General features: G+C 39.3%; 1 protein-coding gene across 1 annotated transcript; it reads right to left on the bottom strand.

Annotated features, from left to right (window-relative positions):
* Positions 1-2,072: 2,072 nt before the first annotated feature.
* Positions 2,073-23,012, bottom strand: LOC120244981 (vitamin D 25-hydroxylase). Its single transcript, XM_039251815.1, has 5 exons — positions 22,788-23,012; positions 8,325-8,466; positions 4,235-4,867; positions 3,265-3,594; positions 2,073-2,250 (listed from the first exon to the last, which is right to left on the bottom strand). The coding sequence occupies exons 1-5, from the start codon at positions 23,010-23,012 to the stop codon at positions 2,075-2,077; spliced, it is 1,506 nt and encodes a 501-aa protein (XP_039107746.1). The 3' UTR covers positions 2,073-2,074.
* Between the last annotated feature and the right edge of the window lie 524 nt (positions 23,013-23,536).

Raw genomic sequence — 23,536 nt, 5'->3', positions numbered from 1 at the left:
AAAACAAAGCCTCCCTAATTTTGATTATAATCTATTTCAGTTCAGTAAATTTCTTTGCTAAGGCCACCAAGCCTCCAGAATCTCCAGTCTGAAAAGTTCAACTTAGGCATTCATAGGAGATATGACAGTCAGTAGGAGGCCCAGGGATGAGAGATTTGCTTGTCAAAGGATGAGCAAAGATCAAAAAGCAACTTGAATGAACATATTTGTCTAGAGGCAGGGAGGCAGGTCAGATAGCTTCTGGGCCTAGCAAGTTGTCAAGGGGCAGTGAAGTAGCCATTGTAATTAGTCTGCTAGTCAGGAGTTCTTCTTCTCTTCATAAGTCTACTTATTTTTGTTTAGGGAACTCTACTACCCCAATGCAGCACATGTACTTTGGGAGAAGCCAACTCCATCATGGGCTCTCGTAGTCAGGTCTACGTGAACCATAATACCACTCAAAAGACATTGTCTTAAAAGATGGGCATGTAACTTAGGACCAATGGGACACAAAGAACAGCTCTAGGGGAATATCTGAAAAGCTCCCGTGTCTCTACAGGGAGGAGAGCAAAGCACATGTACTTCCATGAGTCTGCCTTAAGATAAAGCTGATGCCATCTAGGAAGCATAATTGAGGGATGTGAAAAAGATCTTTGATTGTAGCATGCAGCATGTAGGTCATACCCACCCTAAAACTCCCACACTACCTACAAATGTCCCATTTAGATATATCTACCCAGGATCTTTTCCCTCTTGCAAACAGAAACATCTTAAGACATCAGAGAGGCAAAGACTCCTGATTCATAACACTTGAAAATATTCAACAGATGAAGTCATTAAGGTTAAATTCATACTTTTTTTTTTTTTTTTTAAGTAGGCTCCACACCCAGCACAGAGCAACTGTGTGATCAAGACCTGAGCTGAGATCAGGAGTCAGATGCTTAACCAACTGAGCCACTGAGGTACCCCTAAATTCATATTCTTAACATAAGTCATTGTTGTATACATTTACTCCAAGGCTGCAAGTACCCATGAACCAAGTTATACGAGCAGACACCCTTGATGTACAACCTTGGAAGAAAGCATGTTAAAATCTATATATGGGTGGATATACAGAGCAGTTTGATCAGGACAGTAACAGTTCATACATTTTCCTGGCATCATTAGTAACGGAAGCCCATCACTCTGAAATGTCCCAATGTATATACATTTACCCTGGCTCTAAAGCATGTTCTTTTTGGATTTGTATAGTATTATCTTTAGAAAAATAACAATAATCCAAAGAAATGACTAGAGACCTCCAAAAGTAAAATGATTCAATCTTTAGGACCTGTGCCTGAATGAGGAAAAAAAATGGTACTAGGAAAAATGTCTGTGCCTGTAAAGAATTAATAATCACTTTTTTGGGGGTCATTCTTATTGTAATTACATTATTGTAATTTCCTTCTACGGAACTGCTGCTACAGGGATGAATACTCAGGAGTCACAGGGGCCCTCATTTATAACGAGATGATACAATTCTTATGAAGGTATAGTAGGGAACAAGATTTGAAAGTACTGGCAGGTTCTAAAATATATAGATATTTCTTCTATTATCTGCCACCATGTCTAAAATATCTCTGTACTCCAAACTCCTTTATTTGGGTTCTAATTTCTTTAATCCTCTATTTAATTGGACACATACCACACTACCCATTAATGACAATACCTGATAGAAGGGGGCTGGTATTGGCATTTGGAGACCTCAGGACCAGAGCAAGATGGAGTCAAGAAAGGATAAGAAGTACGTGGTGTTCACCAAGATGCTGAAAGGTCAGGCTCTGCTTAGGGCATCCATGGCCCTTCTTACTTAAGCAACATCTGTCATTGGCATCTTTGTTTTCCTCCACAGATAATTCCACCTTGTAAGTCATAAAAACTTAAAAAAAAGGCTAATGCTTATTATTGCTTTAGTGCTCTTTTCAAAGACACACCTGTATTCATTTGGTTTTACGATGCTGTGATTTTTGTCCAAACGCACACACTGATTAGGTAAACAAGATTCAGAGGTAAAAGGCAACCAGATAGCCTTTTCCTAGGAAACATCCATGCACTTTCAGCGCCTTTCTGCACAGATGAGGTAGGGCTGGGGTTGCAATGTCATGCCTAATCTGGGCTTCAGATCTGGAACCAGTTCATGTGGAAAATGCAGGTGAAACCTCTGAAGCAATGTTGTAAAAAACAGGAACATTTCCATCCGAGCCAGCTGTTCTCCAAGACAGTGTCTTCTCCCTAAAAACAAAAGAAGACAAAACATATTTTTTAAAAAAATCCACAACTGAGGTGCCTGGGTGGCTTGGTCAGTTAAGCTTCCGACTTTGGCTCAGTGAGTTTGAGCCCCACGCTGGGCTCTGTGCTGACAGCCCAGAGCCTGAAGCCTGCTTCACATTCTGGGTCTCCCTCTCTCTCTGACCCTCCCCTGCTCACATTCTGTCTCTCTCTTGCTCTCTCTCAAAATTAAATAAACATTAAAAAAACTCACAATATTTACCAAAATTTGTATCTAATATATGGGTCCCATTCAGGAAATCTGGAATTTAAAGAAAGTTATGTTTATTGAAAAGAATAAAAATTGGTAGTTCACCTCTCAGAGCCCATTTCTTTACCTTCTTTTGTCAGATCATGACTTCTGTAAGCTTATGTAACACAGCCCAAGATATGCCATGGAAGATAAATTTGAGGTAGACATTTTGTTCTCTAGATCCAAGGAGAAGCTCATTTCACTTCAAATGACTAAATGTGAACCCTTCCCCAATGAAAGGAAGAATTTTCAGTCCATCTTCCATGGATCTTGTGATCTGTGTATTTTTTCACAGGCGAAGCCGTATTTTTGGAGATGAGGTACAATAAACTTGAAGCTAAGAGAGCTGTGTTTTAGTTTCACTTCAAATGATGGTGTCATTTCTTCCCCTGGGTCTCAGTTTCTCAAGCTACCTTGACTTCTAGCTAGAAGTTATGGACTTCTAGCTCTATAAGTTTTGCTTACAAGCCAAAATCCACAAGCAAAAAAGTTTCAGAAGAAGCCAGAGCTTCTCAACAGTTTTTCTAGTTACAAAATTAAGTGTTGAGTAGAAACAGGTGTAAATGAGTTCTAATTAAACTATTCTCTCCTTTAAGAATCAGTGCTTTGTTTCCAGAGTTAGAATCTCTAATTCTACAACAGAATGCTTCAGATTAGGAGGTCATACATGAGCAACCACCATTATACTCTGTCCTGAAGTTATGCCCCTGTGAAAGTTCTCTTACCTAGGGAAAAAGGAACCAAAGCTTCCTTCTTGGCAAAATATCCACTGCTGTCCAGAAAACGCTCAGGATAGAATATTTCTGGGTTTCTCCAGTACTTTTCATCAAAGTGTACAGAATAAAGATTGGTAATTACTGTCGTGCCTTTAGGAATGGAATAACCACGTACAACTGTGTCTTCAGAGGTTGCGTGGAAAATCCCTAATGGCACTATATTACAGAATCTTAAAACTTCATGCAAAACTGCCTCAGTATAAGGCATTTTGCATTTGTCATCCCAAGAAGGCTTCCCAGTGGGTCCCATAATTAAATCAATCTCTTTCTGAACTTGTCCTGTCAGAGAAAAAGTGTTCAAGTTATTATGCAATTCTTAGAATTATATCCAAAGTAATTTCCCTTTGGAACAACAAAAAAAAGCATAATCTATAATAAGTCAACAGGGTATGGGTACAACCAGATTCAGATTTTTCATCATCTAGGAGTTCTGTATGAATATATGCCATATATCATGTGCTACCAGAAATCAACGGTCTGAGTAACTTTGTTGTGAAAAACACACTAAAAGTAATAAAAATAAAAATTAACAATTAAAAGTAATTAAAGATAAAAAATTAAACAACCCTACAATTGGAATAACATCACTGTCAGCAAGGGAAATAGTGAAACATAAAACTTGACTTTAAAAAACCAGTGTTCAGGTCCCAGCTCTGCCACTTCTAGTAGCTGAGCTTGGGCAAGGCAGCCATTTAGACTTCTCCCTCATTTATAAAACAGGACTAATAAGACCTATTTCTGATGTTTTTACATGACTGGGGTAACAGATGTATGAAACTCTTTGTAACTATTAGATATTTTTCTTCTTGGCTAGTACAGTAGAAATCCCCAAATAAAATGCTCTGTATATAGCCAAAGACTCTAAAACATGTGTGAGCCTTAAATGTAAGGACAACCCTGAGATCAACAAAATCCTCACCTTGAATGTTAGGATAAAGGGCCATGAAAAGAACTGCCCACCGTAGCACATTGGTGGTAGTTTCAGTTCCAGCAATGATGAGTTCACCCACAGAAAAAATAAGATTTTCTTTGGAGAAAGTAGATGACAGGTCATTTTTACCTTGCTCCATCTCATCTAAATAAGCATCAACGAAATGCTGAGGTAACTGCGGTTTTCTGTTGATGGAAGCTTTTTCAATAAGCCTGGAGAGAAAATCATAGACCACAGCTGCATTTCTAAATAGCTGTTGATGTTTTCCAAAAGGTAAGATGCCAATCCATGGAAAGGCATTATACAAGAAGACGGAAGCACTGGCAGCTAGTTCCACATTTTCACTAAATAACTCAATCATGTGCTGAAAATCAGTGTCTTCATAAGTGAATCGCTCTCCAAAAATGATCAGATTGGTTATGTTTGAAACAGCATTTGTTATTAATTGTTTCAAGTCAAAAGGTCTACCTTTGTATGTTTCAATAACATCAATAAAAAATTTGGTTTCTTCTAAAATTTTAGATTCAAAAGACTTTTGGCCATATCCAAAATAGCGAAAGCTATTTACGGCTAATCTTCTGTGATCAATCCATCCTCGACCATATCTGGAATTGAGTAAGCCTGAAAAAACAAAAGTATTAAAAAATTTGATCATTCCAACATTCCTGTATCTAATAGCTAAAAATGTTATGGAGTGAAAAAGGGTGGTCATTCTTCTCAAAGTTCTTTCTATAAAAATAAAACTAGACCTAGTGGTTTTAAGCCTGTTTTCTGCTACTCATTAGCCACAGAATATTGTCAACAGATAAAGCTCGTCTACTTTTTATCTAGGGACAGGCAGAAAAGACCTGTAATTCTCCCACCACATTAAACTGGACCGTCTTAGGTATTTCATCCTGGGTGAACTAGACCTGGTGACTTTATTCTCTAACTATATACAAAACTGTATTTGTCTAAAACTAAATAATTAGTCTAAACTAAAACTGTATTTGTCATTTATAAATGACAAATGACTGCATGTTCCATGGGCAGAATTTAACCTTGGACTAAACAAACAGCTGAAAATCATCCTTCAAGGATTAGAAATTTTCTGCATTAAGAGACTAGATTTTAGAATACAGACTTCCTCCTGTTAAACGTGTACGTTACACAAGGTAATTCTAGAAGAGGCCAAGGAAAGCTGAATGAGATGTCAATGGGGTGGAAATACTCAAGCCTAAAGGAGGATACCAAGGACTGAATGTTTGTGTCCTCCCCAAATCCTTATGTTTAAGCCTAACCCCCAATATGATGGTATTAGGAGGTTGGGCTTTTCAGAAGGTGATTAGGTCATGAGGGTGGAGCCTCTCAAACTGGATTAGTGCCCTTACAAGAAACAAGAAGAGATGACTGTTCTCAGCTATGCAAGGATACAGGGAGAAGGCATCTGTCTACAAGCCAGGAAGCAGACTTTTCCCAGTCTCCTGGCACCTTGATCTTGGATTTCCCAGATTCCAGACCTGTGAGAATAAATGTTTGTTGTTTATGATACTAAGTATTTTTATTAAAGCAGCCCAGATGAAGACAGAGGGACAGAGGGCAAACATGAAACCCAAACTTCCAATGTTGATATTCCTTGCCTTAAGATTTCAGTCTCCACAGTATACTCTGCTCTTCTGATGTCACTACTATGGAACATAGTCCTTTTAAATTAACTATCAAGATGCACCTCTACATTTACTGTAGTATTTACAATAGTCAAGATATGGAAGCAACCCAAGTGTCCATTGATGGATGAATGGATAAAGAAGATATGGTATATATATACAATGGAGTATAACCAGCCCTAAAAAAATGAATGAAATCTTGCCATTTGCAACAACATGGATGGACCTAGAGGGCATTATGCTAAGTAAAATAAGTCCATCTGAGAAAGATAAATATGATTTCACTCATATGCAGAATTTAAGAAACAAAACAAAGAAAAAAGAGACAAACAATAAAGCAGACTATAAAATATAGAGAACTGGTTGATGCCAGAGTGGAGGTAGTTTGGGGGGATGGGTGAAACAGGTGAAGAGGATTAAAAGTACACTTATCATGATGAGCACTGAGTAATGTATAGAATTAGTGAATCACTATATTGTACACCTGAAACTTATAACACTGTAGTTATAACTGTAGTTAATTATACTTGAACTTAAAAGATGATTTGCAAAAACTAAAAAAAATTACCTGTCAAGAAAGTAACAACATCTTTAGCATATATATTTACGTAACATGTGCTTTACTCAAAATTTCATTCATAACTGGTACATATATGTACCTAAGACAAAAATGTCGCATTATCTTGTGTATATGAGGTACCCATGAAATTTATATTTCATTTCAAGTTTTTGAATTTGGAGCTTATGATAGAATTAACCATACATAAGGGGGTCTGAAGGGCTGTGCAGCCATCTTACGTTCCCATAGTTCATTGTTTTTTCTATATTCCCAGATGACTATTCACTCAACAAATACTCATTCAACATGTACTTATGGAGACCTACTGTGTTCGAAGCAGTGTGCTGAGTCACAGGCATATTCGTAAATGGAAGAGGCAGAGATCTCTACTCTCCTGGACCTTACATACTAGTGAGGAGAGGCAAACAAACAAATTATATAGCAAGGAAGGAGACACAGGGTGGTCACGGAAAGGCTCACTGAGAAAGTGACATAAGTAAACATATCAGACATAAGAGAGTGAGTCAAGCAGATATCCAGGGAAAGATCACTGCTCTAGAGGTAACAGTTGGTGCAAAGGCACTGGGATGAGAGCAAGCCCTAGAGGATATATGCATATGGGAAACATGTGCAAGGTTTTGAGGAGTCTTGTCATAACTCTTCACAGGCCAAGCGTGGGCTAAGCCCACCTACAGGCAACTTTTACCCAAAGATTGGACTAATGGTGGCTCTGATTTCGCAGTTTCAAATTCAGTGCATTTGTATCTTAAAATAACACATAATTTTCTACTTATATTTGTCTTACTGTTTTTTGGAAATATCAAGTTGAATGTTTATCTTTCTTTATAATAAAAACAGTCCAAACTATAAATCTATAGCTTTGAAAAATATATAGTATTATACTTTATCCCAAATATTACTCCGATAATCTCATCTTTCATTTTTTTCACAATTTCTTTAAAGGTCTTTTATTATAATTGTGGTTTAATTTCTTATTTGGCCTAATTATTATTGAGAAGAGTATTTAAGAGGCTGGAAATTTGTGTTTTATTCATTTTATTCAAGTATCATTATACTCTGGCCTGAGAATTTGTCCTTTGCAACTGGTATTTTCTTTGCATTAGTTGATTTGCTTTGTGACTTAATATATGGTTAATTTTTATTTTCTTTTCAGTGTCTTTATTTTTAGTCTATGTGAGCAAAATATTGTTACATTTTTCTTTGAAATTAAGTGTGAAGTCTCATTAAACTGGAGAACCTTAGACACCATTATTGTATAACTCTTATACCATTAAATATTAAAACCACTGCATCTGACTTCGACATTCTAGTTTAGGCTTTCTGTTCATTAATCTAGTAACTTTCAGCCTTTCTCTCTTGTTGAATGTGGAATCACCCAACACTGATCAACACTAAACAGAAGCTAGTCCTTTATACAAATCCCACAATTATTCATTTACATGTCATACTGGTGAGTAGTTAAGAAAGGCTGCTTCATATCCTATAAGCAAAATGATAGTAAAAATGTCATCAAGTACTCAAGACTGGCTTAAAAAAACACTTTTGATTCAAGTGTGCATGCACATGTGTGTATTCCTAATTTGTTTCACAAAACTTGCAGATATTATTAAATGTTAATTCTTTAAAACATTTATAATATTACAGACTAGATTACAACAATAGGATTAGCATGGATTGGTCTAAAACATGGGTGTAAGACCTGAAAGATCTTCAAATACTGGGTTCTGTAACCTAAATTAATAATTTCCTGTTTTTCAGTACAACAGAATCCAAACTCTATGTACTAAGTTTACACAGAATAAGGAATGTAATTTAAAACAGTAAACCACTCAATAGGTGAAAATAAACATACCTCCCATTTTTGTCATCTTCATGAATAAAGGAAGACATGGTCTGTCTGCAAAAATCTCACTTTGATGAACAAGACATTCTTTTATTACATCATAGCCATTTAAAACCACAGTTGATATTCCTCCAAGATCTAAACTGAAGATCTTTAAGAAAAGAAAAACAGCATTTAAATGGCAAAATGTATGGAGCAATATAACCATGGAAATAACCATGTGCTAAGTCCAGTTCTCCCAGCATCTGTTACTTCCCTGAAAATGGAAGGATTTAGTGCTCAACTGACAATGTTTTGAACGCCTTCTCTGTACAAGGCATATCAAATACTATGAGTTCATTACCCAGTCAGTACCTGGAGACATAATCTTATAAATGGTGTAATGAAAAGAGTACTGGGCTCCTAGAGACTGCATGCTAGTTTAAGCTTTGTCTTTAAACAAATGTAGGACCCTGGGCAGAATGCTTAACCTTTTTGGGCTTCAGGGTTGCCACATAAAATATGATATTTGATTTACATGTTCTTTTAAGATTCATTCTAACCATGAATCTTTTTATTTCCAAGATAAATGAGGAGGTGATACCATCTACATATTATTTATTACTCCAGGCTTAGATAGGGGATGGGGTTACTTGAGAGATAACTTTAAAATATAAACATATTGGGGTGCCTGGGTGGCTTAGTCGGTTAAGCATCCGACTTTCACTTCGGTCATGATCTCGCGGTTCGTGGGTTCGAGCCCCGCGTCGGGCTTGGTCATGATCTTGCGGTTCGTGGGTTCGAGCCCCGCGTCGGGCTCTGTGCTGACTGCCAGCTCGGAGCCTGGAGCCTGTTTCAGTCTGTGACTCCCTCTCTCTCTGACCCTCCCCTGCTCACACTCTCTCTCTCCTAGAAATAAATAAAAATATTTAAAAAATAAAATAAAAAATAAAATATAAACATATTGTAACTAGGCTCATTTGTATTTGGGTCCCTGAATTCCATGAAGTCAACAAAGAGGGCCTCTCAGGGCATCTGACCTTGGAGAAAAGGCCTTTACCACATAGGCACAGGTGGATGCCACTCAGCTAAGGGGACGACAAGACAAATTCCACCCTATGCCTTGCTGGAGTTCCTCATGTGCTTCATCCCAGGTTCACGTATAAATGAAATATCTCCTGTAGTCTATTCTAGCTAGTCCACAATAAGAGACCAGTCTAGCGAGGGAGCAATGCTACTTTATTGGTGGAGTGCAAAGATGGCGTATCTTCATCCTCTCAGGGCTTGGCTGAGAGCTTTTTAGAACCAAAATACTGAGTCCAGGCCTCATCTCTCTGCAAATAAGTAGATCAGATTTAACCACGGTTCACATGACTTTGTAAAAAACAAAAACAGGAGGTTTAGCAGAGAACATAAGTCCAGCAGAAGTAATTATAGAAAAAAAAAAGTGATGAAGACCTCCAAAGTCTCTAAATTGTAACAAAAGCAACCGACTGAGCACCAGAGTCTTTGGCACAGGATGGGTTCTGCAAACTGAGCAGCACGAACACCCAGAACCTTGGGGAAGTAGCATGGACTGTGTGTGACAAGCAGTGGTATTAGTCAAAAGTGGCAGTGTGAGAGTTTTAGCCCAAAAGGAACGGTTACCAGCTGAGCAAAAGGTGGGAACTTTTGACTCCCAAAGCAGTAATGGAATGGTCTTAAGTCATTTCCCAGAAGTGTAATTTTAACAGTTATAAAGGAAAAAACACCTCCTCCTGTGTGCCTCCTCTACTCCCAATACTCTCCTACAACCCTGTGACACCAGATGTGAGGGTTTTCCACACCTCAGCAATTCTGGGACACCGGCTGAGTGTCCTAGAATTTAACCCAATTCTGACACTATCCACCTGGAGATACTGGCCCTCTTTCTTCCCCAGGGGTAGTGGAGGTGTGACTGCAAGTTCCAACCTTGGTTGGAAGTAATCATGTTTGTTCTCCTGGCAATAAACTCCCATTTTAGGGTCTTTCCAAGAATTACCTCATTAGCATAGACTCCCATGTGGTTGAAAGGGGCTTGTTATGAAAAACAAAAGACACCTTTATCACTTAGGAAATTCCACGGACTTTTGGAAATATATTCCAGGAAAGGGACAAAGACCAAATATATATTTCTTATTATAAATCACAGTATCACAGCATGAAAGAATGGCATTAGAGAAAAGGAGAAAAAGCAGCCTGATGATTTCACAGGATGGTAGAAGACCCCGGAACTGAAAGGTGTGTTAATATGGGGGGAGAACAAACATGAGAGTCACAGTGTAGGATACAGCTATCGGGTATGGACACTATGGATTATAAAAACCAAGGAGGAGCCATGGGAGAAAGGATTGTTATACAATCCACTTTTACTAAAAAAAATGTGGTCCCCTATTTGAGGGTAAAACTGGGGAAATTGTTATTCGAACTAGTATCTATTCTGGTATATGCTGTTTTCAAGGACTTTTGGTAAAGGTTTGTGAAACACTTTCCTTCTCATCTAGAGGTTAGTCTATGAGCTTTAAGTTTCTTCCCTTCCCCACCGGCTTTGCCCACTATATTTCACTATCTCAGTTAATGACCACTCTGTCCATCCTTCCAGCTCTTCTGGACCCAAGCTGCCCATGTGCTGGGCAGAAATGTAGAAAATTTAGAATGTAAATTTAGGATAAAAATGTAGAAAAATGTAGACTCATTTTTCTTCCCAACCCCACATCGCCTCTTAGTGGCTATGTTGTTTCTATTTTCAGAATATAAACAGGATATGATAATTTCTTACCCTTCCATCACTGACATTCCAATTCTTAAGTCATCTTCATTTTCTCCTATGTTATCACAACAGCCTCTCAACTTGTCTCTTTATAGGTGATTCTTGACATGGCATACTCCCACTTGATGGCCTTTGTAGGTGTTCTTTTGGCCTGTAATGTTCTTTCCCTAGTTATTCCCATAGTTTAAGCTTTTTCTCAAATGCCTTCTTTTTTGCAGTGAGGCCTGCTCTAACCCAGTTAAAATTTTGTCCCTTAGCATTCTTCATCTCCCTTACCTTAATTTAGTTTATTTCATACTCTGTACTCTAATGTATTATTTACTTTACTTACTGTATTTATATTGTCCACCTCCCCAATTCTCCTCAGCCCCCAGGAGAATGTAAGTTACACCAGGGCAGGGATTTTTAACTGTTTCCTACTATATCTTCACTCCTAGGACAGTACATAGCAGATGCTGATAATTGATAAGTATATGCTGAATTAATGACTGGTGGCAGAGACATACATTTAAGCACACTATTATACAACATCATGGGTGAAGGGCTAGTAGGGAAGGTATGTGAAAAGTGTCGTTGATGAAACATGATTGCCACACACTTTTCCACATCTGCTTGGGTTGTTTCCTCATTTGAAATGCCTCCCATGACTTCCATACCATTCAAACCATACCAAGTCTTTAGGAAACACCCCCACTGAAGCCTTTCTTGGTGCACTCTCCTCTCTCTCCCCTTTGAACCACCACAGCACAAGCTGAGATACCTCCAAGCACTTATTTATTACAACCTGGAACCAGAGACCAGAAACGTTCTTGTCTTCTGCTTGCCTGCTAAATATTAAACTCCAAAGAATCAGTTATTTCATCTCTGTCATCTTCTGAACCTTCCACAGAATCTCACACAGTGCCTTGCATAGAAGTCTCAATAAATGCTTTCTGTATAAATTAATAAGCTACCAAATCCACATGTCTTAAAATAAGGAATTGTTTTATGGTTCTTACATGCATTACTTGAAACTAATCTGTAAAAAACACTTTTACTACCTTTGCTAACTAAGAAATGCTTCTCAAACTTTGGATTAAGAGTAAAGTCATTGCAGAAGCTTACACATTCAGAGTGAATCTCCAAGGAAATGATACTTCTTGATGTGGTATATTTCCATTTAAGATTACCTTTAAAATTCATAAAGTGAATGTAGAGTATAACCAAGTACTGGTTCTTTTCCCTTCAAGATTTATAAAAAAAGAACTGAATTCACAGACTACATAAAAGTAGGTGTCACTTGAGGTGACTCATTTCTCACAAGCGGTTTTCAAGTCCAAGTTTTTTTCTGTGAGCACAAATCTCCAAATTAAGAGGACAGTGGAAAAATAAGATTCTATTTACAAATAAGTCCTATAAACAACTTGCACAGCCTCTCAGAAGTGTAAGAGATAATAGTCTCCTACTTTCAAAAAAGGTATAGAATTTTAACAACTTGTACTAATTGTGAGACTTCATCAGAATTGCAAAATACCTGTAATGCAAGGAGAGACCTTTAGGGTGTTTCACAACTAAGACAAAGATCAAATGTTGCCAGGGAGGGTCCAAGATAAAGATATAGGAAGATCTGGAACTCCTCTCCTCCAAAAACACATGAAATCTACACCTATTCATAAACCAACTCCTCCTGAGTAACTGAGGGATGCCCAAACAGTTTTTTTTTTTTTTTAATTTTACTGAGAGAGAGAGAGAGAGAGAGAAAGAGAGAGAGAATTTTAAGCAGGCTCCATGCTCAGTGCAGAGCCTGACATGGGGCTCAATCCCATGACCCTAGGATCATGACCTGAGCTGAAATCAAGAGCTGGACGCCCAACCAACTGAGCCACCCAGGCGCCCCCCATTGAACAGCTTCTATACAACAAAAGACAGACCACATAAAGAATGATAATGCTGTGAATTTCAGTGGGGAGGGAAAGTACTAAGGGGCTGAGAGCAGATTTGCCTGTGCCAGGGTACAGAAAAAAAAAAAAAAAAAAAAAAGCCATGGTTTAAAAGGGCAACTAGAATATAAAGAAACTAGCCCTAGAGCCCTACCAAATGACAGGGGAACTGCTGGAAATCTGCCCAAGTCAGGAATGGCAAGTGCCATGGTTTACATTTCTTCTCCTTGACAGCATAGAAAGGAGCAGGTGCTTGGCACCATAGCCAGCCTGCAGCCTCAGTGAGCACTGGGCCCCTAACCCACACCAGCCCAAGCCATCTCAGCAAGGAGGCCCCAGCACAGCACACACTGAGATACCCCTAATCAGCTGTCTCACCAATGTGACACAGGTGCAAAGCACCCTGGAATACTCCAGACCCATGCCACTTTAGCTCCAGATGACTTGCCAGGGTACCCCCGATGCAGAGGGCCCAGGAACCTCCTGGTCCATGTCTGTCTTGGCTCTACCCACCCTGCCAGGGCACCCCCTGCTCAGAGGGCCCTGGGATCCCACTGGGACACCCCTCTACAGCCGCTTCCACCTACTTCACCTTCAGCTGTCCTGCCAGGATGCTCTCTGTGTGAAGAGCCCCGGGACCCCATTGGCTTACAACCTCTTCAGCTTCAGCTGTCCTGCCAGGGCGCCCTCTGCGTGAAGGCTGGCACAACTGACTCTCCACAGCTAAATGCAGAGAAGAGTCCACAGTGAAAATGGTAGAGACCTTACTGAGAAAACTGACCCATGAGGGAGGGAGGGCCACTGTAAGCATGGAGAAAGGAGAGAAGCAGACCCCACAATGGGCACCCCAAGCACAGGGGCCCTGCACCAAGAAGACAAATCCAAAGAACAGCTGGCTTTGAAAACCAGAGGAATTTAATATCATGAGTTTTCACAATCAATGGGGCTTAACACCTGGAACTTTAAAAATCAGTGGATGGACTCTAGGAGAGCTGGAAGGTGACAGAAAACTGAGTCCCCACCATTAATTAAAGAGATAGCTAACAGCCTCGCTGAGATACAGCATACAAAGAACAGTTTGAAAAACACCTAGAGTATATGGGAAGACTGATTTATTAATCCTAGAACCTGTGCTGGAGGGGCAGGGAACATTAGGAGACTTCTCCAAGAACAAAAGAGCTGGCAGCCACTACTTCCCCTCCCCACCCTCAGCCTAGAAACACACATGCCTGGAGGAACCAGTGTAGCGGGAACACTCTCACCTAGCTTTCAGCCCTGTGCTTTTCTGCAGACCTGTCCCCTCCAATCTTCCCTCAGCAGGAGTCAATTCAAAGCAGCATCACAAGCTTGGCAGTGTGCAAGCAGCCCTGACAGGGACCGGCACCACTCCAAAGTGACTCCTGCCCCAGGAGAAGTGAAGATAAACACAAACCCCAGTTCCATTGCAGTGGGTGGAGGGCACACATCCAGTCAGCTGGAAGGCCATGCCCACCAGTGAAAGTCTTTTAGGGAACAACATAGGGTCCACAGTCTGCAGTCTGGCTGGACCACAGCCTTGGCAAATACCTGGTCTGACTCAACTCAAGCCCAAGGTGGCACCAGACTGGCTCATTAACAACACAGGGATCAAACCCTACCCACAGTAGGCAAAGAGAGCCACTGCACTGAAGGCAAATGAGGCTTAGCCACAAAAGTAGGGTGCACATAACACACACATAGGAGACACCCCTGAAGCACCAGGTTCTGGTGAACCGGGTACATTGCACTACAGGGCATCATAGGATCTCTTCTGCATTAAGGCCACTACTTTTAAGAATAGTAGCTGATTTTCCTAACACATAGAAACAGTGTGATACAGAGAGTTAGACAAAATGTGGAGACAGAGGACTATGTCCTACAAAAATAGAATAGGACAAAATCATAGCAAGAGAGCTAATGAAATGGAGAATAAATTCTGATAGAGAATTTAAAGTAATGATCAGAAAGATACTTACTAGACTTAAGAGTGGAGGACCTCAGTAAGACCCTTAACAAAGAGATAGAAAACAAAAAGAACCAATCAGAGATGAATAACTCAATAACTGAAATTGAAAATACCCTAGAGGGAATAAACAGTAAACTAGAGGAAGCAGAAGAATGGATCAGCAACCTGGAGGACGTTGTAATGAAAAGCAATCAAGCTGAACAGTAGAAAGAAAAAAGTAATAAAAAATGAAGATAGATTAAGGGAACTCAGTAACACCATCAACCATAACAATGTTTCCATTATATGTACCCAGAAGCAGAACAGAGATAAAATGAGGTAGAAAAAATATCTGAAGAAGTAGTAGCTGAACACTTCCTGAATCTGAGAAGGAAGCAGAAATCCACATCCAGAAGGCACAGAGGGCCCCCAACAAAATCAACCCAAGGATGTCCAAATCAAGACACCTAATAATTAAAATGGCAAAAAGTAGTGTAGAGAAATTTAAAAGCAGCAAGAGAAAAGAAAGCAGTTATATACAAGGAAAACTCTGTAGGGCTATTAGCAGATTTTTCATTAGAAACTTTGCAGGCCAGAAGGGAGTGGAATGATATATTCAAAGTGCTGAAAGACAAAAACCTACAATTAAGAATACTCTACCCAGCAAGGTTATCTGTCAGAATTGAAGGAGAGATAAAGAGTTTCTCAGACAAAAGTTATAGGAGTTCATCACCACTAAACCAGCCTTATAAGAAATGTTAAAGGGGATTCCCTGAGGGGAAAAGAAAGACCATAAGCAGGAGTAGGAAAAGTAGGAAGCACCAAAAACCATAAAATTAACTGTATCTATAAAAATCAGTCAAGGGATTTACAAAATAAAATGATGTGAAGTATGACACTGCATACCAAAAATGTAAGAGAGGAGGAGAGTAGTAAAAATGTAGTGCTTTTAGAATGGGTTCAAAATTAAGTGACCATTAACTTAATACAAACTGTTATATGCAGAAGATGTTATATATAAACTTAATGGTAACCACACTGGTAACAGAATTGCAAAAAATAAAGAAAATGACTGAAAAATATCACTAAAGGAAGCCAGAAAACCATGAGAGAAATGAACAAGAAAGGCACAGAGAACTACAAAAATAAAACAAGTAGCAAAATGGCAATATGTACATACCCATCAATAATTACTTTGAATGTAAATGGATGAATCAAAAGACACAGAAGAATGGAATAGATAAAAAAAGAAAGTCTCATCTTATGTGTTGCCTCCAAGAGACTTATACCAGACCTAAAGATACATGTAGATTGAAAGTAAAGGGAAGGGAATACATTTATAATGAAAAGGGAAGTGAAAAGAAAGCAAGGGAAGCAGTATTTATACCAGATGAAACAGACTTTAAAACAAAAAACATCAGAAAAAAATCAGTAGTAATACAATAACAGCAGGGGATTTTTATACCCCACTTACATCAATGGATAGATCTTCCAAGCAGAAAATCAACAACAAAACAAATGGCTTTGAATGACACATTGGACCAGATGCATCTGACAGATATATTCAGAACATTCCATCCTAAAAGAGTGGAATACTCATTCTTTTTAAGTGCATGGGACATTCTTCAGAATAAGTCACATGTTAGGGTACAAAACAAGATTCATAAAATTGAAAAAAAAATGGAAATTATAACATGTATTTTTTTCCAGCCACAATGCTATAAAATTAGAAACTATCCACAAGGAAAACATCTGGAAAGAACACAAATAAATGGAGGTTAAATAACATGCTACCAAATAACAAATGAGTCAACCAGAAATTCAAAGAGGAAATTTAAAAAAAATACATAGAGACCAATGAAAATGAAAACACAATGGGCTAAAACCTTTGGGATGCAGTAAAAGCTGTTCTAAGAGTGAAGATTATAGCAGTATAGGCCTACTCAAGAAGCAAGAAAAATTTCAAATAAATAACCTAACCTTACACCAAAATGAGCTGGAGAAATAAGTAATAAAAACCAAAACCAGTAGATGGAAGTAAATAATAAAGATCAGAGCAGAAATAAGTGAAATACAAACTTAAAACATAATGAAACAGATCAATGAACCAAGAGCTGGTTTTTTGAAAAGATCAATAAAATTGATAAGCCTTTAGCCAAACTCATGAAGACAAAAACATGACCCAAATAAATAAAATCAGAAATGTAAGAGGAAAGTAACAACCAACTGCAAAGAAATACAAAGGATTATGAGACTACTATGAAAAATTATATGTCAAATTGGACAACTTAGAAGAAATAGATTTCTAGAAGTATACAATCTTCCAAAACTAAATCAGGAAGAAAAGAAAATCTGAATAGACTGATTACCAGTAATGACACTGAATGACTAATCAAAAAACTCCCAACAAACAAGTTAGGACCTGATGGCTTCACAAGTGAATTCTACCAAATATTTAAATAAAAGTTAATACTTATTCTTCTCAAACTGTTCCAAAAAGAAGATGAAGGAAAGCTTCTAAATACATTCTACAAGGTCAACATTACCCTGATAGTAACAGCAAAGACACTACAAGACACACACACACTCTCTCTCTCTCTCTCTCTCTCTCTCACTCTCTCTCTCTCTCTCACACACACACACACACAACCCCAAACTACAGGCGAATACCCTTGATGAACACAGAACCAAATATCTTCAACAAAATATCAGTAAAGCAAATTTAAAAATTAAAAATCAAGTGGAATTTATTCTAGGGATGCAAGGCTGTTTCAATAACTGTTTGTTAATGTGATACACCACATTAACAAAATAAAGGATAAAAATGAAATGATAATCTTATACAGAAAAAGCATTTGAAAAAAGTCAACATCTATTCATAATGAAAACTTTCAACAAAGTGGGTTTAGAGGGAACATATCTCATATAATAGAGTCCATATATGACAAACCCACAGCTAACATCATACACAACGGTGAAAAATTAAGAGTTTTTTCTCTAAGATCATGAACAAGACAAGGCTATCCACTGTCACCACTTTTATTCAACATAATATTGGAGTCCTATTCACAATAATCAAACAAGAAAAATAATAAAAGTTACCAAAACTGGCAGGAAGAAGTAAAACTATTTATTGATGACACTATACTATACATAAAAAAAATCCTAAAGACTCCACCAAAACACTATTAGATGTAACAGATGCTTAAGTAAAGTTGTAGGATATAAAATTAATATACAGAAATCTGTTGCATTTCATTCCACCATAATGAAGTAAAAGGAAAAGAAATTAATAAAATAATTCCACTTATAATAGCACCCAAAATAATAAAATACCTAGGAATAAACTTAACCAAGGAGGTGAAAAACTTGTACTCTGAAATCTATAAAACACTTATAAAAAAGATTGAAAAATGACACAAACAAATGGAAAGATATTCCATGCTAATGGACTGGAAGAACCAATACTGTTTAGATGTCCATACTATCCAAAACAATCTAAAGATTTAATGTAATCCCTATCAAAATAACAACAGCATTTTTCACAGAATTAGAAATCCTAGAACAAATAATCCTAAATTTGTATGGAACCACAAAAAACTCCAAGTAGGCAAAGCAATCTTGAAAAACAAAAACAAATCTCGAGGTATCACAATCCTAGATTTCAAGATACACTACAAAGATATAATAATCAAAATACTGTGATCCTGGCAAAAACAAACACACAAACAAAACCCAGACACATAGATTAATGGAACAGTAAAGAGAGCCTAGAAGTAAACTCATGATTACTTAGTCAATTAATCTACAACAAAGGAGGCAAGCATATACAATGAGAACAAAGACAGTCTCTTTAACAAATGGTATTGGGAAAACTGGACCAATGCAAGCAAAGAATGAAACTGGACCACTTTCTCACACCAGATACAAAAATAAAGTAGATTAAAGACCTAAAATGTGTATCCTAAAATCATAAAAATCCTAGAAGGGAGCATAGGGAGTAATCTCTTGGTTATTTCCCTTAGCAATTCACTTATGGATATGTTCCTCAGGCAAGGGAGACAAAAGCAAAAATAAACTATTGGGACTACATCAAAATAAAAACTTTTACACAGCAAAGGAAACCATTAAAAAAAAACAAAACAAAACAAAACAAAACAAAACCCTGACAAGGCAACCTACTGAATGGGAGAAGGTATCTGCAAATTATATATCCAATAAGGGTTTGATATCCAAAATGGATAAAGAAATTATACAACTCAACACCAGAAAAACAAATAATCCAATTAAAAATGGGCAGAGGACCCGAATAGGCATTTTTCCACATAAGACACACACGTCATAAGACACATGAAAAGATGCTCAACATCACTAATCATCAGAGAAATGCATATCAAAACCACAATGGATATCACTTTATACCTGTCAGAATGGCTAGTATCAAAAAAGACAAATAACAAATATTAGTAAGGATGTGGAGAAAAGGAACCCCTGTACACCGTTAGTAGGAATGTAAATTGGTGCAGCTACTGTGGAAAACAGTATGAAGGTTCCTCCAAAAATTGACATTAGAAATACCATACAATTCAGTGTGGGTTCATATAATTTTCTCTTGGGTATTTGTCCAAAGAAATTGAAAACACTATTTCAAAAAGATATATGCACTGCTATGTTTTTGACAGCATTATTTACAATAGCCAAGATACGGAAGCAACCTAAATGTCCATCAATATATGAGAATATGAAGATGTGATATAATGTATACATTATTATTACTCAACCATAAAAAAGATGAGATCTTGCTATCTGGGACATGAATGAACACAGAGGCTATTGTGCTAAGTAAGACAAATACCATATGATTTTCTTTATATGTAGAATCTAAAAACAAAGACAAAAGCAGAAACAGACCCATAAATACATAGAACTGGTGGTTGCCAGAGAGGATGGACAAAATGCGTGAAGATGAGTGGGAGGTACAAGCTGCCAGTTATGGAATGAATAAGTCATGGGAATAAAAGATACAACATAGGGAATATGGTACTATAATAGCACTGTATGGTAACAGATGGTAGCCACACTGGTGGTGAGACGGGCATAGTGCACAAAGTTGCTGAATCACTACAACTACAATTAAAAAACAAAAAGGATCAGGGGCACCCTGGTGGCTCAGTCAGTTAAGTGTCCAACTCCTGGTTTTGGCTCAGGTCATGATCTCATAGTTCAGTTGAGTTCAAGCCCCAAGTTGGGTTCTGTGCTGACAGTACGGAGCCTGCTTGGGATTCTCTGTCTCTGCCTCTCTCTGCCCCTCCCAAGTGTCTCTGTCTCTCTCAAAATAAATAAATAAACTGAGGGGCGCCTCGGGGGCTCAGTCGGTTAAGCGTCTGACTTCTGCTCAGGGCATCATCTCACGGTTCGGGGGTTCGAGCCCCGCTTTGGGCTCTGTGCTGACAGCTAGCTCAGAGCCTGGAGCCTGCTTCAGATTCTGTGTCTCCTTCTCTCTCTGACCCTCCCCTGCTCACGCTGTCTCTCTCTCTCTCAGAAATAAATAAAACATTAAAAAAAAAAAAACTTAAAAAGGATCAAATGCTGTCACAGCTTAAAGAACTAGTATGTTAGGTGTGGTTTCAATATGTTAGGTAGTTTTCAACTTAAGTGTGAGGCAAAATCAGGCACACAGTTACCTACATTCAGTGCATACATCCTTTTCATTTTTGCTCCTTTCTCTTCTCCTCTGTTCTTCCTGTACTTAATAGCACTACTTGATTTTACCACTTCCAGTAAATTGCCCCCTTTGTAAAGAACCATGGTCACCTCAAATAGTTGTAACAGCAATAAAACTAATTACTCATGCCAAATTCTTAAATCCACTGAACCAGATCTACTTATCCCAAAATGACAGTCTTGTATAATGTGTAATCTATTTTGATAGGAAACTCAGGTTACCTCCTTCTGGAAAAGAATGTCCATTTTATTTTATTTTATTTTACTTTTTAATAGTTTATTGTCAAGTTGGTTTCCATAATTTTTTAAAAGTTTATTGTCAAGTTAAGAATGTCCATTTTAAATTCAGTGTTCGTATCAGTTCAAATATTTATATATGAAAAATAATTTCCTATTCTGCAAGACAGTAGTTCACATAATTAGCTTAAATATACTTTTTAAGTTGTAGACCTAATTGTTCTGCAATTTATAATCAAGAACATTTCAATAGCAGTTGACTGTTTCTAGTTATTATTGTCATTACACAAGAGGAAAAATTTAAATTCAGAGAAGTAAAAGTCCAGTTTTACCTGAAAGAAGAGGACTCAACTGCTAATCTCACGCTTCCTTACACATCTCATAATTTCTCTAGAATAGGGGTGTCTGGCTGGCTCAGTGAGTTGAGGGTCTGACTCTTGGTTTCCACTCAGGTCATGATCTCATGGTTGGTAGGTTTGAGCTCCACACTGGGTTCTGCACTGAGAGTGTTCTTTTTCTCTCTCAAAATAAATAGTTAAAAAAAAATTCATGATGCTTTGTACCCACATACCAGAGCTCATAAACATTGAATGGAAATCAAAGAAATACACTCAATTCCTGGAGAACTGGAAGGCTGAAATGTAAGAATTACGTACATTTGCTTTACCTAAGTCCACTTTCCCTTTAACAACGTTAACTGTTAGCGAGATACAAAAATCTAGGGTAATTCTTGTAGAATTACCTTATCTGGTTCAGATAAGGATTTAAGCCCCAACCTGAAACACTGCCAAACAGCAATGCTCTACTTCTCCTTCTAAGCATTCACAATGCTATTGTGGTCGATATCCAGATTTGCTCTCTCCCTGGGCTCGAACTCCCTGACATCGGGCCGTGTCTGCCTTCCTCACCTCATCCCCAGCGCCTAGCACAGCCGGGCTTGCTGCCGCATCGGAATGTATGGATTCAAAACAAAGCAGGTGAGCTCAGCCAGTGCCAATGCTCTGGAAATTTCTGTCTCCTTCTGAGGTCAGCACCCCTGCCAATCACAAGTTTGATTCCTGGCCTTGTCCCATGCAGGGAGCAGCCTAGCAGCTGTCTGCAATTCACTCAGCATTTCTAAGCCGAACTTTCCTTCTCTTAGGAGTGGGAGAGACCGGAAGTAGCTCAGCCCGGTAGTCTTGAGTTTACCTGAGGGCACCTTGGAAGGGAAGCCGGCCCACAGCGGTGCAGTCTCAGTGTTTGCTATGAGGATACTCCTGGCTGTTCAGGGCGACACTGCTCACTCTGCGCTGCAGGATTCCGCACCAAGTCACAAATTCATTTGCTTTCGCAATTATTCTCCAGAGCCCATCTTGGCCAAGGGCCTTCACCTGCGCTTATCCCCACAGCAGACGCCTGGACCAGGCATCCTCAGAGGCAAACGTTCACGAACTTCTATTAAAAACATTAATCTGGACCTAGAATTTAGAAAATGCCTCCTTTTCGCCAGAAGCCATGGGCATTACCAAACAAACGCCTAACTCCTGTGAACTGACCAAAAACAAAACAAAACAAAACAAAACAAAAAGGCTGTGGCCCCACTGCGCAGGTGCAGAGCACCACCTAGGCGCCTTCGGAGACCCCGAGGACCGCAGGCGCAGGCGTGAGAGCACCTCCTCCGCGCCCATGCTGGGTGCAGGACTCAGCTGGATCCTGCTGGGCTTTGGAAGGGTGGGGACCCTCGCTGGGCGGGGTTTCCCTTCAAGTCATTAGCACATGGGGTTGGGGGGTGGTGTCCCGACAGCTAGGGCCCAGGAGCCGCCGTCCAGTCCGCCCCAGAGGAAGGCCCGGGCCCTCCCTGCCCGTAGCCCGTCGGGCTGTACCTCGCCGTACACCTGGCTCTGCTTTCTCATGTAGACGTGGGGCAGCTCGCCCGAGGCGGCCAGTGAGTAGATGTTGCCTATAAATGGCAGCCCCGACGGCCCGGGAGGGAAGCCACTGGGCCGCCTCTGCTTCAGCAGCTGGCGGATCCCAAACGCGAAGAACAGCAATAAGAACAAGGCTCCGAGCGCCGCCAAGCACGCCTCAGCACCCGGAGGGTCCCACATGGCCCGGGGCTGGGGCTGGGGCTACGAACCCCCACCGCCATGGAGCGGGGTCGCCCTTCTGCCCCGCCGCATTCCTATTGGCCGGATACCCCGAGGTCCCGCCCCCGTTCTCTGGCCATTGGCTGGCTGAGCGTAGAGTCCTCTGGCAGCTCTGAAATTTACTCCGGGCCGTGTCCCGCTGAGTCTACAGTGCAGAGGCGGGTGGGAGCCTTTGGATCTGGGCGTGGCTCTTAGGCGTGCTAGATTCTGAAGGCCTTTTCCAGGGCGTTGACACCAGGGCAGGGGGAAGGGGTAAGCCTTACCCGCTGGGCTGCTGACAGCCCTTTCTGAGGGTGTCTTTTTAGAAACTATTAAATAAGGAACTCTGTTAATAAGCTATTTAAGAGTGAAAAAACTTCTAAGATTATCAGAACTCAAGCTTGGGCTAAACCTGATAATCTTAAGAATTTCCACTTGAGAACTGACTTGTCAACATAAAAAGAAAATAATCTGTCCTGTTTTACTCATTTGTCCCTTGGTCGTTA

Source organism: Hyaena hyaena, unplaced genomic scaffold, assembly GCF_003009895.1.
Source record: "Hyaena hyaena isolate Hyena2069 unplaced genomic scaffold, ASM300989v1 scaffold_401, whole genome shotgun sequence".
NCBI lineage: Eukaryota > Metazoa > Chordata > Mammalia > Carnivora > Hyaenidae > Hyaena > Hyaena hyaena.
This window is presented reverse-complemented; position numbering and strand designations above follow the sequence as displayed.

Excerpts from the sequence above, each read along its gene's own strand:
- LOC120244981 (XM_039251815.1), bottom strand. The coding sequence starts at position 23,012 with ATGTGGGACCCTCCGGGTGCTGAGGCGTGCTTGGCGGCGCTCGGAGCC. Across the intron at positions 8,467-22,787 it reads AGAGCCAGGTGTACGGCGAG|ATCTTCAGTTTAGATCTTGG; the intron begins GTACAGCCCGAC and ends CTTTTCTTAAAG. Across the intron at positions 3,595-4,234 it reads CCTTTATCCTAACATTCAAG|GACAAGTTCAGAAAGAGATT; the intron begins GTGAGGATTTTG and ends TTTCTCTGACAG.